The sequence below is a fragment of the Crocodylus porosus genome, unplaced genomic scaffold, assembly GCF_001723895.1.
Source record: "Crocodylus porosus isolate Cpor-Errol unplaced genomic scaffold, CroPor_comp1, whole genome shotgun sequence".
Classification (NCBI taxonomy): Eukaryota; Metazoa; Chordata; order Crocodylia; family Crocodylidae; genus Crocodylus; species Crocodylus porosus.
Genome location: NW_017728886.1, coordinates 159,018,255 through 159,035,567, shown reverse-complemented (window position 1 = coordinate 159,035,567; position 17,313 = coordinate 159,018,255). Strand labels below are relative to the sequence as shown.

The following is a 17,313-nucleotide window of genomic DNA, read 5'->3' as shown; positions in this document are numbered from 1 at the left end:
GACATAAGGAAGAATTTCTTTACTATCCGAGCTTCCAAGGTCTGGAACAGTCTGCCATCAGAGGTGGTTCAAGCACCTCCACTGAACACTTTCAAGAGCAAATTGGATGCTTATCTTGCTGGGATCCTATGACCCCAGCTAACTTCCTGCCCTTTGGGCGGGGGACTGGACTTGGTCTCCCAAGGTCCCTTCCACCCCTAATGTCTATGAAAAACATAAATATGTAAATTTGTAAAACAGGGCAATGGATTAGCTGTGTAAACCCTCACAACAGGAGAGAATGTGGTTTCCCTTTCCAAAGTGTAAAGTTCTGGGCTAAAAATAACTAGGTAAAAATAACACCTATTTACTAGAAGAAAAAATGTTCCTTTTGTAGATTTTACTGTTTAGTTTTGTTGACGTGAGAGACAAAAGCAAGCAGCTGGTTGGAGGATTATTATTATTTCTTAATCCAATACAATGCAAACCAATACAATGAGACAAAATGAGCTGTATCTTCTGTTCTACTCTGTCCAGCACTGATAGACTTGCATACTACATTCCCAGTTACCTACCTCTGTCCCTGTGTAAGAAGTTTAAAGATATAAGATGACTAAGATATAATTTAGCTTGCAGAGTTTTTATTACAGATGATCATTTGTAAATTGAGATCTGGGGACAAGGGGAATTGTAGGGAATGTTTAACAGCTCCAGCCATAATATTTCTTTCTGAGGTAGGCTGCATTTCCTTTGGACTTTTTATTCAGCTAATAACTCTGGTATAGGGTCGGGATGTGGACTGATGGATTTATGTAAACTATATAAAGCAAAGGAACAGTGAAGACAACCGAGACAACCCGAAATAAACTGCTTGATAATGACTTTGGGGTACTTTTAAATGAGCACATTTGCTTCTGGTAGACCTGATCGAAGCCATTGCATGAGCGTTAATGGAAATAAATGTATGAATTTCCTTTACACTTTGACATGTTGACAGAAAAGGGGATTATTTACTTATGTGGCCTATGGCTGCTCATGCTCAAAACTTCCACATGCCACTATCTGTGGTGGTGTTATACAGGGGAAACAAGCCCTGCTCGTTTTCACTGCTCCTGGATCTCCTAGCTTAAGTAGCTTTTACTTTGTCTTTTGAGATGCCTGTTGACATTCTCCTTCACTAGCACCACTGTTCTCCTATGACCACCCACAGTGGTGACCTCCATTCCCACATACCTTTTCCTATGGAGCTCTATTCAGTACATGGAAGATTTTTCCTAAAAGTATTGGCTTTAGGATTGTCAGCTCCTAATCACTGTCTTGAACTGATTTCCTCTTGCCTTACTCCTATTTGGTACCATTTCCAGCTGAAAGTTATCCTGTCAGACTTTTTTGTTGCATTGTTCCAGATTGGCGTATTTTGTACTCAGTGCTTTTACTTATGTATTATTAGTTACAGTGTTGTCTAAAGGCCATGACAAAAACTGGGGCTTTATTGCTGTGCTATGTGAACTTCTGTGAGAGAGTCCCTATCCCAAAGAACTTGCATTCTAAATAGAGAAGATGGACTGATAGAAAGGACAAGAGAAATGCTGTGATTCCCCACTTTGCACACAGGATGTTGAAGTTTAGAGAAATTTCAATAACTTCACCAAAGGTCACACAGGCAATCTGTGGCAGAATAGGACATTGTAACACAGTTTTCTGTCTTAGTTATCATTCTGTTCTTGCAGATTTTGGAGGCAATTTGCATATGTTAACGCTTATTAGCATGTGATGATAGGAAATAGGAGCATGGCTATATGATGCACTAGGGGCAGCCTTGTCAGTGCAAGTTTTGTGAAAACGGACCATGTTTCCTGACCAGGACACCTGGAAAGCCAGAATGTAATAGCAGGCAGGCTAGTGAGGATCTGGCTGCCTAATCAGCCCTGTACATACATAACCTCAGAGAAAAATATTCAAGTCTGTCTAAGTGCAAGATGCACATATTAAACCAGGAACTCATATTTCTTGGAAACTTCAAAATTCAGTGGAGCATCAGTCACTTGTTTTAACTGAAACTGAATGCTATTTATAAAATCATGTATCAATAACTAAAAATTTGATCACGCATACCAAAGGAATATATTCCATTACTGCACTGTAAAATCAGTTTGATAACCAGAGTGCAAGGAGGTGAATCTGTTTCGAATGTTTTTCTCAATTGTTAAAACAAGTCTTTTTCCTTTAGTCACTATTGCTGTCACTTATCCCATACACCATGCAGGCTAGTGGCATGTCCTGTGTCCAGTCTAGATAACTAAAGAGTTCAGACAAATGGTGTTTGGAAAGTCTACTATCTTTGTAAAAAGAATTGTCCAGAGACTATGCATTTACATTTTCATGAGGGGGCAGAGGAAGAAAAGGAATAGTGGTAACTGATTATTTTGGCTTGTTAAGTAAAATATGTTCAGTAAAAGAAGGTATTCTGCTAATACCCTCTATCATCACAATATGTTCCTTATCCGTTATCCAGACTGTGGAGTACTGTGTTGTAAGGAGAACTGTACACGCTTTGCAATGTAGTCTGTTCATTTTTATCCTGCTGACATGTTTTGAGAACCTGAAATACCCTAAAGGTTCTTGGCTGGCTCAGTTTCATGCTCGATAATGGGCTATCATTTTTTGCTCTTGAAATAATTGCCAACTGTGGTAGCTGAAAGTGTCATAATAGTCTAAAATGGATGTATGCAATATTCAAAATGTTGTAGTTTGTATTGTGTAAGTGAATGCTACCACCAAGAAGTCCAGGCAGAGAATTGTTCCCTGGGGAGATTTTTTACAACTGTAGTTTTCTCTCAACAGGTATCATTATATGGGGTGCCAATTGAAATAATAACAGCAATACAAAAAAAACTGCTGAAGGCACATTATAAGCAGCAATGCCTACAATTAAGGTTGCCTACCATTTTCAATTATAAGTCCTTATTTTCAAGTGCTTATCATTTTTGCCAATCTTAAACTGCCTGGACTAAAATCTTCCATGCTCAGTGTTAACCTCAGGCTATTTGGTAAATATTGGCTAAAATCATTCAGGTACTTCTGAGAAAAGGGCTAGGGAGAAATAATTGTCATGCCCACATTAAAAAAAGTTCTTACATTGTATTGAGAAACTCTAACACTTCCATGCTTAGCCATATGGACTTTAAATTTGGCAGGATGATCATGTTGATGTCAAAAGCCTTTTTGCTGCTCCATGAAAACCTCAATTTGCACATGGTCAGTGGAGTTTGGGGGAGAACTTCTCTGAAGATTGTTTCTGCCTTGATGATGTTCCACTTCTTAAATGTTCATGACTGGACAGTGTGTGCCATTGGGGTTACAGGGACAGACTGGGATATCTTCAGCAATTGTTCCTCTCCGGGTACCAAGCGCAGGAACTGAGAGCAGGGAGACAGATGCCTGTGTTTTCTGCTCAGCAGACTGCCCAAAGCAGAAAGGAGGAGGAGGGGGAAATGGCTAAAAGGCAGAGGATTAAGTAATGCAAAAAGGAGAGGAGGAAGAAGAGATGCAAAAGGGGGGTGGGAGCAAGAGTTTGAAGATGGCAGCTTGTAGTCTGAAGATGAATGGGACTTAAGATCAGAAGTTGGAGACTATAGGAGAGTGGAGAAAACAGATAGACGGACAAGAACAAGACAAAAGAGGAGGGGCATGCATACAGCAGGAATGAATAGGGCAGGAGCCATGAATGGGGATGACAGGACTGAAGGGAGAGGGGAAGGGCTGGAGCAGATGTTAGGACGGAAAGGCTGTGGTATAGCAGATCGAGGGGACGGGAGACGGAAGGGCTAAGGAAGATAGATGCAGGGTGGGGAGAGAGGGGTTTGTAAACATAAGAGGAGACTCCCTTACAAACCAGGGACTATCCTTCTGCATTCCTGAATATCAAAGTTCCTTTTCTGTCTCTAACAAGCAGGATGACACCCAGGACTGAAGCATGTCTCTGTTGTCCTCTAGTGGCAGGCCCATGCAGGAGATAGCGTTCTTTCACTGCTCCTAATTAGGTGAAATGATAGAAGCCTGTTCTTTTGAATCTAAAGAGACAAAACTGAGTGACTGAGAAGGGAGGTGACTTGTGTATGATCTTTTTTTTTTTAATTTTTTTTTATCTGTCATATTTGCATTGACATGCATCCCTAGCACTGATGTGCTGCCCAGTATAAACAATGAATTGCACCTAGGCTTGGAGCCTACTGAATAGTGAATTAGAATTAGGATTTAACTCTATAAAATTTAAATAAATCAGAAATCATTGAGAGGATTAGATATATTTCTATGTTCTAGAAGCATCAATTTTTGTTTTCTAGGATAGTGAGAGAATTTTGCAACTCCTTTCCCTCCACAGTGACTCTTAATTTGCAATGAAACATATTTACCACAAGCAAAACTGAAAAACACATACCAAGTGTCGAAGGATCTTTTCATACAGTAGTTAATGAAAATCAAAATGGTCCATGCTGTAAATATCTATGTGAGTGGTGTTCTCAGCTGGTTGAGGCATGAGAGTGCTTTACCATAAGGGTTGTTCGTGCCCCAGCCAGCGGCTCTTCAGCACATGGAGCCTGGTAGGAGCAGCCCTGGGCTGACAAGCTTACCCCTAGGTCCCGTGCCAGCCCAAGCTGCTCCAAGTAGGCTCCACATGCGGCAGAGGGGCTGGCTGGGGCATGAGAGCGCTTTAGTGCAGGGGCTACCTGCTGGGTAGTGCCTGCTGAACACCCTCATGCTCCAGCCATCCTTGTCACTGTCTACACTTCTGCTGTGGCACACAAAACACCACTGCCATAGAGTAGTACTTGTATTTGGCTGGACTACCTTGCAGTTATATTTATTAGTCCACTGCAACCCAATAGAGTGGCATGTGTAGATAGCGATGTTTTATGGCAAAGCTAATTAGTCAGCTCAGCAGTAACATCATGTCACAACCTACACAGAAAAAGACAGTTACATGGCACCTGGGCAGACCATGTGACGGGTGAGGGAGAAAAGTGCACAATTCTGAGAGAGTGGTGTGGCTGGGGAGGTGTATTAGCCCTACCCCATGCTGAGAACTCTTAAACGAGTAGTTCTCCACCTTCTTAGACTCCTTGTTTAGCTCAAGGCACCCTTTGGAAATGCCAGGTCTTACTTTTCACTTATTGACTACAGAAGACATTGCTCTATTATTTTTCTGTTGCAAAGAACTCAGAAAGCCCACAACGGGTCTGAATGTATTTAATGCTAAGATAAACCCAGAGATTTCAAATAAGAATTCATGTGAATCATGTTTGCTAACATGTTAATATTGTATGGCACCCTGGCATGGGTATGCTGCCTGGGTGTGGATCCTGCAGCAGTGGGTAGGGAGGAGAGTGATTCTGTCATTTTCTCCTAACCTGGAGCCTGGGGCTGGTGCCTTCTTGCTTTCTAGAGGAACTGAATCAGAGATGCATAAAGCTTATGTGAGCAACAGTTCACTTCAGCAGACGCTATCCAGGCATATGAGTACACATCCAGCAAAATTCATTGCTGAAAAGGGACTAGCCCTTGTGATGACTAGCCTGGAGTCTTTCACTAACGGGACTGCCTCACGCATATAAGGATTCATCCTCTAGTGAGGGGAGGGGATCTTCCTGAAAGCCCTCACGAAGCTTGAGTTTCAGAGTTCCCCACCCTGCTATTTCCAATCTGCAGTGGTCCATTTGCTTCCCTGCATGCACTTTTTTTGCCTTAGCCTGTCTTGCAATCTTTTCTGAAGCCCTGAGGAAGAACATCTTACTTTTGAAAGCTTGTCTAATTCTCCCAACCATGCAGTTGGTCCAATAAAAGATTTCACCCACAGAAATGTTTCCCTATCGCATAATTCCTGGCCCATCGTGGTTGCAATATCACTCTAACACTAGTGACTCTGCCACATGTGCAGGTAAAGGTGGGATGGGATCTGGTGTGCCATCCTCAACTGCACTTCCTGCCATGCCAGACAACAAGCCTGATGATTCTGGGCTTCCCCTGCACTGGCAAGTAGCAAGTTCTTGTGGGGATACTCCAGGTCAGCTGGTGGGGCTCTCAGCCATAGGTGTGGGGCACAATGGATCAGCTGACAGAGCTCTCTCAGCTGTGAGAGCACACTATATGCTGTGGCATCTGTGGGGACGTGGGAGGTGGGTGCTCCACAGCACAGAGACACTCATGGCCACATGGGCATGCTAGACAACAGCCACATCTTTTTGGGGAAGACCTTTTCAGATTATTCCTTGTTGGGTATGGCCGTTCATTGCCTTCACAGCTGCCTCAGACACCAATCCCTGGTTGATCCTGTGGCAGAGGCCCAGGAAGAGCCCCAAGGGAGCCCTTTGCCTTCTAAAGCTTGTCTAACTCAGCGTTGCCAGGTGTACAATAATTATTGTACTGTTCAGTAATTTCAATCCTTGTACTATGTATGATCAATACTAGTAAAAATGTTCAAAATGTACAAGAGTTTTTGGTTGTAGCCGTGTTGGTCTAAGGACACAGACAGGCAAAGGTCTTTAGGTAAATATATCTTTTATTAGACTGAGTAGTTGGAACAAAGTTTTTTTGCATGCTTTTGGGCAGAAATAGTACCTTCAGGCATAGGGAGTCACTTTCTGGGAATCTTTTGGGCTTCTTTTATTTTAAAAGAAATATTTTGTGTTCCAAGCCAAATCAAGTCCAAATCCATGAGTCAGTCCAGAACCAGAAGTGGCCCTACAACTGGCAAACATCCTCCACTCCCAAGGGGCTTCAGTTATTTCTAAAGTCTTTTAGCAGGCACCCTACATGTAGGCTCAAGCACAGAGGCTTGGGGTCTGGATGCCCCTGGCCACATAGCCACAGAAGCAAGCTAGGGAGGAGCCTCCTAGTGGCAATGTGTAGGGGGTGCACAGGGGTAATGTGTACCCTGTCAGGCCATGTTCCCTGCTTAGGTGACAGGTGGGGGCGGGGCAGGCAAGAGTGCCGGTGCACCTGCTTTGAGTGCTAGTTAGGGAGTGGGGGCACTGGATGAAGCACTGCTGGCACTTTCAGGAGCATCCCCATGGTCGCTGACTGGCCACTGTGGGGGCATGTGCCCCTCCCCCCCCGACTCAGGTGGTGCCAGTCCCATGTCCATAAGGTGGGCTTTAAGCTGCAACACCGGGGGGGTGGGGGAGGGGGGTACTAAGCCACCACAGAAGAAGAGTTATCTGGGGGAGGGCTCGAGGAAAACTGCCTTCACTGACCCAGATACATGATGTTTCCCCTGCCAGGTAAGCAACTGTCTTTTGGGTTGGCTGCCAGCACTCTCATCCACTACTTGCCTCAAAATACGGAAATGCTTCAACATGGAGCACCCGTACTCCCTCGACCAGTTACAGTGAGCCATATAAAAAAAACAAGAGGACTGATTTGCATGGTGATTTACATATTTCCTCCGAAGACGATAGTTTTGCCGAAAACACGAGCGTTTGGAGCTTCCGCCACGGTTATTTCGGTATTTCAGACCTGCCAACGCCGGTGTAAGTCAACCTCTCCCCTTCCCCTCCCCCTTACACTGGGGCCGCGCGCGGCTTCCCGTCACCTCAGCGCTGCGCCCCGCATCCAGCTGCGCGCAGCTGGCGGGGCTCGGGCGCCGCGTTGTGCCCGCCCCGCGCGGGGCCGGGGCCGGGAGCGGCAGGCAGTTGGGCCTCCGGGCGCCTTCCCGCTCCTCCCGAGTGGCCGGCGCCACTTCCCCTCCCGCCGCTGCTATTGTGCTGAGGCCCCGCCTGGAAGATGCTGCCGCCGCCCCGCCAACGAGGAAGAGGGGCGCGGGCATCGCCGCCAACCAGCGCAGGGAGGGCGGGGACCGAGCCCGGGCGCTGCCTCGGCCCGGGCGCACGTGCGGGAGGGAGGGAGCGCGAGCCGCAGCCGGGCGGGGATGCAGGATGGCGGAGGCCCCCAGCCTTCCCTACAGGACCACCGGCTCCACCCTGCTGCACCCGCTCAGCCGGCTGCTGGGCATCCCGCTGGACCAGGTAGGCGCCTGCGCTCCCCTACCCCCGGGAGGGAAGGGGCCCCAGGGGCATCCAGTCTGCCCCGCTCTACTCTCCCCTCCTGCCCCTGGGCCGGAGACTGCTGGCCCCTCTGAGGCACGGCTCTCCTATTGCTCTCTGGGCAGAAGCACCCTGTGACAGGGGGCTTGGTTCACGGCAGGAAGCATATGCCACAGCCACTGACAGCATGCCACTGGTGAAGGCACAACACATGGCGCAGGGCTGGGAGGCACCTCCCAGAGGTCATCCACTGCCAGGGGTTCACAGCCTTTTTTTGGACCAGGATCCATTTGTAAACATCTGTGGCCAGCGTCTCTCACTCCTGACTTGCTGGCCTCCTGCCCCAGCCCCCCAGTGTGTGGGACAGATGTGTTGCCGGCAAGGAAAAAGCCAGGGTTTCCCATGTTTTTGTCCTTTAAAGAGGAATCCATTTTTTTAAGTTTGTTCATGATGCTTTCATATATTCTTGCAACCCACTTTTGGGCTCATTACCCACGGGTTAAGAAATGCTGATTTAGTGCCTACCCTCTTCCATAGGTGCAGCAGGGGAACCATGGCTGTCGGCCTCCTGCTTCTGTGAAATGTTGTCATTATACACTTAGGAGATCCTGTGTAGAGGGCTGAGCCCCCACTACAGAGGAAGGAAACCCCTCCCCCCCCAACGGTCTGTACCAGTCTGACCAAGGGACTCTCAAATTCCTGCCTGACCCCAAAGAATGGTGAGCAGTTTGACTCTGAGTGGAGGGGCAAGGCCCTCTAGCTAGGAACCTCTGACTTGGGTCCCAGCACACGAAGGCAGCCCTCATCCTTTCCCTGAAGTTCTTAGAGACTAAAAGCACCTGTGCAAACCATTGTTGGGGATGGGATTCAGTAGAAAGCAGAGTGCCTGAATGTTGGAAGGTAGCTTGTGTCCTCCAGCTCTATGCTTTTACAGATACTAGAGCATAGATTTCATCCTAGAACACAGCTGGAAGGACTTCTAGTCCACATGCCTGCTCCAGGGCAGAATCAACAATACCTAAATCTTTGCAGATGGATGTTGTCTGACTTGTTCTTAAAAACCTCCAAGGATGGAGACTCTACAGAGGTTATGTTAGTATGCCTTGCATGCCTCTCTTCACGACACGTCCCTGTAAGCATTCTTCAGGGTTAATGTATGCTACATGCAGTGATGTTGAACTAAATACTTGTGGGTCAAGTTTAAAAAAGAATGAGTTTGGGATAGTGGTAGCCACCTAATAACCACTTAGGTGTTTTGACTAATTATTGTTCAGATGAGTTTTGTGAAATTAGGCTGTGAGTACCTAACTCAGTTCATTCAGCTATCACTTTTTGGATTACACTTTTCTGCTGGAATGGGTCATACAACTAACCGTTGGAACTTAATGCACTTGTGTCAAGACATGTATCCAATGATTACAATAAAATAAGAAAAAAAGGCATATCATGCAGGTGCCTTGAGAACACCCAAGGCATGACATATGTCTGTGCTCTTACATATTCATTTACAAGATCCTTGTCAGGTTGACCTATAACAGGCAAAGAAAATAGTTTTGTTTTTTTTTTTTGTTCCCCTGTGTTGTTTCTTGAATATGCATGCACCTGCTGCCCTTCCTGCATTCTTTGAGCAATGAGGAAGTCAGGCCTGGAAATTTGTGGGAATTGGATACTCTTTGCTGTACAAAATGAATAAAAAGTTAGATAAGTGAGATTGCTGTGAGATAATTTACAACAGCAGAGATTTACTGCAGGCTTTCAAACCAGAGATTAAGATCATCTTATTTTCTGTTGTTTTATTTGGTTTCTCAAACTGTAAGCCGTTTTTACTATTGTTTATGTATACAACTTAGTAAGAAAGAGACATCCATGACTTTTTTAAAGCTAAACATGCAACTTTAAACATGTACATTCATGGGTGGGGAGGTGCTGTCACACAGTAGGTAACGGCATCTTATTATCAGTCCAAAAGTGTAAGTTTAAAGCTCTATTCTGCTCTTGCACTGGAGGTTACCCCAAGTTGACCCCAAGTTTAAATTGGGAACCTTGTCATTCTGGCTGGGAAGTTAAAATTAGGTGGGTATGATACTAGCTGCATTATCCCACCGTGCACTGTTGGTTATGGTTAGACTGATGTGCCTCCTGAGGGGGTTCATGGCTTGGACAGATCTGTGTCCTGGGCCATCTCTGATTTTTGAGATATGTAATTTAAAATTACATATTTTAATTTTAAAAACCCATTAATTATAATGGGTTTTTAAGATGTTGATACTTTAGTATTGAATACCTAAAATAAAAAAGGCTTATTATAAATCTGCAGTACCTAAAATTCAGTCTGTTTCACAATATACTACTTACTTTACATGCAAAACGAGGCACATATATTGCATTCGTTTCTTTTTATAAGGTATTCTTTTCTATGCTTTACTTATGCTAGGCTGGAAACATTAAAAATGTGTTAAAAGAGCCATATTTGGAACTTGCATTGGCCTGGAGCATTTTTGCTGCTGTATAATATGAAGAATGTTTGACTTGCTGAGAAATACATGCTTGACAACAAGTAGTTTTGCAGGTTTTCAAAAATGTACTCTTCCCTTTAGCTCAGATGACATAAAAACCAGGTGTTCTGTAGACAAAATTCACCCCTTTTTACTCTCTCCCTGAATGGCTTTTGTGGAGAGAACTTAGTAGAGATTGTACTAGCCAGAATCACATGCACACACTCCAGGATAATAAACAAAGAATAGAGAAGCAGTGAGAATTGTACAGAGAGTTGAATAAGTGCTTGTAAGGTCCCCCTAAGTTTGTTTATTTCTAAAATTGTTTCATAAGGTATGGGAAAATTGGGCTAGTATGCCCTTCTACAAGGCTAAGTCGTACTCTGGGTTTTACTTGTGAGGTGACTAGTCCATTCACTCATAAAACAAACAAACAAAACCCAACACAATGTCTTATTCACCTTTGGAACGCACTAGATTGTGGTAAATGTCAAGGATTTTCATATTTTCCTGAGGGAGAAAACACTCAGACTTTTGCACCAGGACTTTATATCCTGAAATGACAGTGAAGATTTTGCAGTGTATCTTTAGTTGACTGGATTTTTTTTTTGGTGGTTCTTGAGTTAAAAGTAGAATCAACAACAGCAGGGGGAGAGAGGGGGAAGAAGCTCAGATACAAGGTAGCTCTACCTTGAATAACTGTAGGGGGCATATACATAAAGTAAAAAAGTACCTTTGTGACAAGCTGTATTTTCTACTTCTAAAAGGTGGTGAATCGTGTTTCAAAGGAATGCAGTGTTTGAGTGTGTTTAATTAGACAATGCATCTAAAATTATCAAGTATTCAAAACTAATGTTTATATATTCTGGGACGGAGAAGATGGCACAGTTTGCTGGTTTTCATATTAAAACAGTTGCCATTTCTAAGTATAAATGGGATATTCTTGTTTTTTCATAAATAAAATATCTCTGGATTTAATATATCATTTATTAAATTGGAATATTCTTTTACAAATACTTGAGCTGCAGAAGTAAATAGAATGAAAGGAGAAAGGATGAAGGCCTAAATCTCTATCCCAGTCAAGCAAACCTTGAAGTGTAGATGATTTGTATTCCAAAAACATTGAGACAGCACAGTGATACATGCCTCCAGTAACAACTGGCACCAGAGCATTTCTGCCCCATATGCTTACAGGCCTGGGTTGTACTACAGCCCATCCCATATAAATCTTAGTCAGAAACAGCAAATGAAAGAGCAGACTTGGAGTAATGTAAATTCTGTGGGCAATTTAATTTTGTCTAAGTAGATGTGCTTAACCACATTTTTAAAAGTACCTTAAATGGTATCTTCAAAGACTTGCTTTCTTTCTCTTTTTTCTTAATCTAGCTAAAGTTTTTAAAAAGTTTGAGGTCTAGGTGCCTGTACAAATACAAAGGATAAGTGGACGGACAGAACTTTGCCACTCAAAGGTTGCTTCACAAAACAACTGATTTGATACGTTAAATTACCTTTTCAGTAGACCTCTGTCCCCTACCATAAATGCCTGTCTTGAGATCCTCAATTTGCCTCTTCCTTATGAACCTTTTCATCTTGGCCTGATACTTGTTGATTCTTAACAAATGAGTCACAAAGGTAACATCCACCTCCCAGAGAATGCTCTCCAGGGATCCTATCCTGTTTATACTAAGGGACTGTTATCTTGAGCACCTCAATTAACCAGAGCTGCTGTGATATCTGCAGGGGAGGGAGATAGGTCTAAACCATTTATGTCTTGCATATCCCTTTATCTGGAAAAGTCAGTCAATTGTACATTGTGCCTAAATTTACTGATGATGGTTTTGTGTGCTTTAGCTATTACTTGGATATCTTTTTCCTTTTTGCTCCATTCACTGGCCATGGCTGAACTGCCTGTTTTATGTCTTGGCAGTAATTAAATTGAACATTTAGTCAAACAACTGAGGGACAAACATGTTTCCATCCAAGTCTCAGCCCAGCCAATGTGTTGGGGACATCTCCTTGACATTTAGCTGGTGTGAATAGCTAGATCCATTTAAAATTGCTGAGTGCTCAGTATAGAAGAGTGTAATGTGTGTGAGGAATTTTCCATTTTTTTACTGAAAGTATAAATCAGCCAGGCTGTGGTTTGAAATTCCAAGTTACCCTTCATACTAAATCTTTGTGACTCAGTTAAATCTTCTGCTTTGTGTTTTCAGTTTTGCCTTTGTTCTTCCTGGCTCTGCCCAGGGCTAGAAAAGAATAATTTGAATTTTCATCCACAGGCTTGTTCAAATGACCTTTCCAGAGTAACTTTCCAGGTCTGAGACTGAATAAGAATCCCGTCCTTCAGGAGTGCCTCAGAACTTTGACATGAGCTGCCTGGTTTTTTTTAGTTTAATTTACTAGTGACATCATTTAAGTGTTTTTTTTTCCCCCCAGGATGTTTAGCATGGAACAGGCTAAAATCTATCCTCTTGTAATGCCAAGGAACAGACTAGAAGACCCTCTTGAGATTCTTGTAACCTACATCAAGCTAGAACGGTCACTTAATTGGGATGTGTATATTATAATGAATGTCACTTAGAAAAATACAATAATTTATTAATGAGCAAGTGGACTCTTAAGATTTTAAAGAGAAAAAGCCTTTAGCTGATGACTAACCAGAAAATGTAACTGAATTTTTGTGGCAAGGAATTATTTATAAAAGGTTCAAATAGGAATGACACAAATAACTTCCCCATAGAGTTTCCTTTTTTTTTAAATGCAGCAATAACTATTAATTTTGATTCCTTATTGTCGTACATTAAAAAAATGAGAACTTGGCATTTTCGTTTTGATTGCAGCAGCATTATCAGATATTGCTTCATTGTCAGACACACCCTTAACTTGAATTAGAAAAAGCTGCTTAATAATCAGTTGTTTGAGAAATTTAAGAGAGAACACAAATTGTGTATGTATGTTAGAACATAGACTTCTTCAAAGAGGTATTGTGAAGCCTGCACAGAGTTCCCTTAACCGAGATTTGCTGACTTTGAAGTATTTTGTGTACCTTTTAACAATTGGTACATTTTTCATATAGTGCAGTGCTCTCCAATCCATAACTCTAAGCATTATGTTACCCACAAGATCCTCCGGTGTTGATTAAGACCACAGGAAATTAGTGTTAAAACTAAGTTCGACAGGCAGAGCAACATAAGAAGTTGCTTGCCATGTGTTACTAGCTCGGTGTCATTGCTTAGCCTTATGGGACAGCAAAGGTTGGGTACTACTGATATAAGGTCATGGGGCATAGAGAAAATGTTCAGTTGGAGTAGTTTTGAAAGGTGAGGGGGAGCTACTGCTCTGGATGTGCAATAGCTGTTATGCTCTAAATGCTTCATGAGCATGAGCCTGTAGCCATCGGAGAGCTAACTGACCCAATTTCAACCTTTGGATGGGGCAAGACTAGGATTGGAGTGGTATGCTACATTTGTATTGCTATAGGCTTATGTTTTCCCAGCAGAAGCACCCCTGCCCCTGTTGAAACTGCTCCAGGTCAACCTTTTTGTAAGGCAGCCCAACAGATTTACATATTCAGTCATAAAGAGAACGGAGATTTATTTCCAACCAAGGACTGAAGTTGCCTCCAGGGTTTTATTCCTGGGCAGGTCAGTATAATGTTCTACTCTAGCATCATACACCTTTCTCTGCCTTACAAATGCATGTACCTTCTCTGTGGTCTTCTTGGTTAGCTGGTCATTTCAGTCTAAGATTGCTCAGCCAATCTCTTGATATTATGGAATTAAATAGTTCCACCTCCCTTCATTTCTTGGAAACAAGGTCTGTGTCAGTACATTTTCTATCTGGAATTTTCCAAATTGCTATTGGAATCAGCCTCTCAAGTCGTCCCCCCCGTCCCCCCCTTTCTGAATACTTTCCTTTTCATTTGTATTGAGTAAGATCTGGAAGAACAAATATCAGGATTTCCATGTAGAGATCAGGCATTGGGGGAATTCTATGTTAATCTGAATGGGCCCAATTCATAGGGGTCCTATGGCTTTTTTGAGACTCAAAGGGCACATCCCCATGAGCAGGAACATGTATTTCCCTGGGAACAAATACCAGTGGCACACCTTGTGCTGCCATTACTTGTACCTGGGAGTGCCTGTGCCATATATACTTTGGTGCATGGCAGATTACCTGGGGGTGAGGGTGGGGAGGTAGAGGAGGCTGGGGCCAGCAACTGTGTTGGCCCCAGCAGCCTTACCTGGGGTCCTGGAGGCCTCGGGGAGCTGCAGCCATGGTGCAGAAAGCCTGGCTGGCAACCAGAGTATGGCTCTGGCAGGCCAGGTTCAGGTTTTGGGCAGTGCATGCTGGTGCCATGTGTGTCACCATGCTTTTTTTTTTTTTTTTGGTGGGGGTGTTTTTTGATTCCAGGACCTCCCAAATTCAAGATACCTCCCTCCGCCACATGCTGCAAAACAGCAATGCAGGGAATGCCTGCATATGTGGTGCCACATATTGCTTGTCCATGCTCATCTGGACATGACCAAAGTGGCTATAAAAGTACACTGTTGCCTCATCCATTGTAGTGGGCTCTACAGCAAGCATGGAGCTGGCTGTACCTATGCCCTGTACCCCATTTCACTTCCACAGGAGACCTTGGTGTTGGGAGCTCTTGGGCAGAGGTGCAGTCCTGGCTGGATATTCTTCTTCCTCCACTGCCGAACTGGACAGTCAGCTGTCATGATAGGGTAGCCCCCTGGCAGCCTCAAGACAGGTGGGACCCTTCTTCATGCTTTGCATCAGCACAAGAAAGAATTCAGCTGCTGTCCTGATCCAGACCCAAACTCTCGTAAAAGGTACAGACTTAATGCCAACAAGACACCTATTGCTGCAGAAGGTTTATTCAATGTATATTGTACAACACAATCTAACAGTTTATTGAATGAAAGAGAAACATTCGTGTGTAAAGGCTATGAGGTCCAAGTCCCTCCCTTGGCCCAAGTGGTGTAAGGAGCATCCATATAGAACTAGTGCTTCTGATCCATAGTTGGGCATGCTCTCACAATTACACTCTGGCACACAGGCTGCCATTGTCCTTCAGCTGTGGCTCTGACATTCAGCTAGCTTTTTCTTCAGCACATTTTGCAGGCTAAGCTTGTTTACTTACTTCGGTCAGTGTGGATTCCAGTCTCTCTCCTATAAATTGTTTAACTTGGTCAACATCTTGTGCAATTTACCTTCAGTTTGCAGAGCCACTTTGAAAAATGACTAGAGAGAAATGTCTTAGGTTTATCATTTCCCCAGAGCAAGCCAGTGGTCAGATCATGGTTGTCTTAATGCATTGTGGATGTTGGTTTGAAATATTCTGTTTCCTCCGTTGTGTCATGGGCGGCTTAAACAACTGTACCAACTTCTGAATGCATTGCAAGGCAGTAACAAAGGCAGAGAAAATTGATTTTTACCATTTCTGGCAATACAGTCAAAGCCTAAATATCATGTTTGGTCCTTATTAGAGTTTGGTAGGAAACAGTTTTATCATCCCACAAGAGCACCTGTTTTCAAATTTTTTTCCCCATTCTGAAACAGGAAAAAAGTCTGCCTGTTGACAGCTCTACTAAACAACCCTCCATTTCCCTCCCCCACTACAACCCCCCCACAACACGCAACCATTATTTCAGGTCAATTGAAACACTCTTGATAATTTAAACATTTTCATTTTTGTGATTTGAATTCTTTTCACTTTTTTTACTACAAATCACTTAAGTGTCAAAATTAATTGTTTCAAGCTGGAAAAATTTCATCTTTAAAATTTTGACAGCTTCAAAACAATTATTTCATTTCGTAGACATTAGGGGCTGGAGGGGATCTCACAAGATCTTCTAGTCCAGCCCTGTGCTGTAGGCAGGAAGTTTGCTGGGGTCAAATGATCGCAGCAAGATATGCATCCAAATGCTTTTGAATGAATCCAGAGTAGGAGTTTGCACCACCTCTGGGGGGAGTCTGTTCCAGACCCTGGACACTCAGAGTGTAAAGGATTTTTTCCTTATGTCCAGTCTAAATCGGCTTTCCAGAAGTTTGTGGCCTTTAGTCCTTGTTATCCCTTGGGGAGCTGATGAACAATGGTTCTCCCAGATCCTGGTGCCCCCTCTTCCTTATATACTTATCGGATACCATCAAATCCCCCCTGAGCCTTCTCTTCTCCAGGCTGAATAGGCCATTTTGAGACACGGTTTTGTTTGGGTTCTGCAGATAGGCACTTTCTAACACAAACCGTTTTATTGACAATTTCTTGACCATCTCTAGTCTTTTGTTTTCTAGAAGGCAGTGATTCTGTTGTTCAGTCTCCCTACCAATTGCATAGGTATCAAACACAGCAACTTTTAAAAAGCACTATTGGTATTCAGAATCATATTGCTAGCTTCCATTTTCACTTGGTTTGGTTATGTTGTGTGGAGGCTGGCACTGAGTTTTATCCTGAATTGGGCTCAGCAGGAGGCAGAGTACGTGGCAAGTTAAGATAATTATGTCAGAGACATAATTAAGCCTTTTCTACAGGAATCCAAACGCAAAGACTTAATTTTTCTTTTCATTTCTTTCCTAGTAAATTATTTTCTTTCTCCCTATTCTCACCACCTGTCTCACATGAGGCATCTTGATAAAAGGCATGCCTTTTTATGAGGAAAGTTGCTGATTTCCTCTGGCGCTGTCTAAATCTGCTTTCATCTCTGGTCAGAAAGGAAGTAAGGTATTTCTTTACACTGGGAATGGGACGCTGTCTCTGTAGCATTTCTAGCTTGGGTGTAACTGAATACCTG

The 17,313-nt window shown here is 43.4% G+C and overlaps 1 protein-coding gene across 3 annotated transcripts in view; it reads left to right on the top strand.

Annotated features, from left to right (window-relative positions):
- The first annotated feature begins 7,849 nt into the window (after positions 1–7,849).
- Positions 7,850–17,313, top strand: part of MBOAT1 (membrane bound O-acyltransferase domain containing 1) — an 81,190-nt gene continuing 71,726 nt past the window's right edge. For 2 of the 3 annotated variants that reach the window (XM_019543984.1, XM_019543970.1), the window contains exon 1: positions 7,850–8,003. In XM_019543984.1, coding sequence (XP_019399529.1) covers positions 7,914–8,003 — 90 coding nt within the window. In that variant the 5' untranslated portion in view covers positions 7,850–7,913. The remainder of the gene's footprint in view (positions 8,004–17,313) is intronic. The other variant, XM_019543976.1, reaches the window with a different exon arrangement.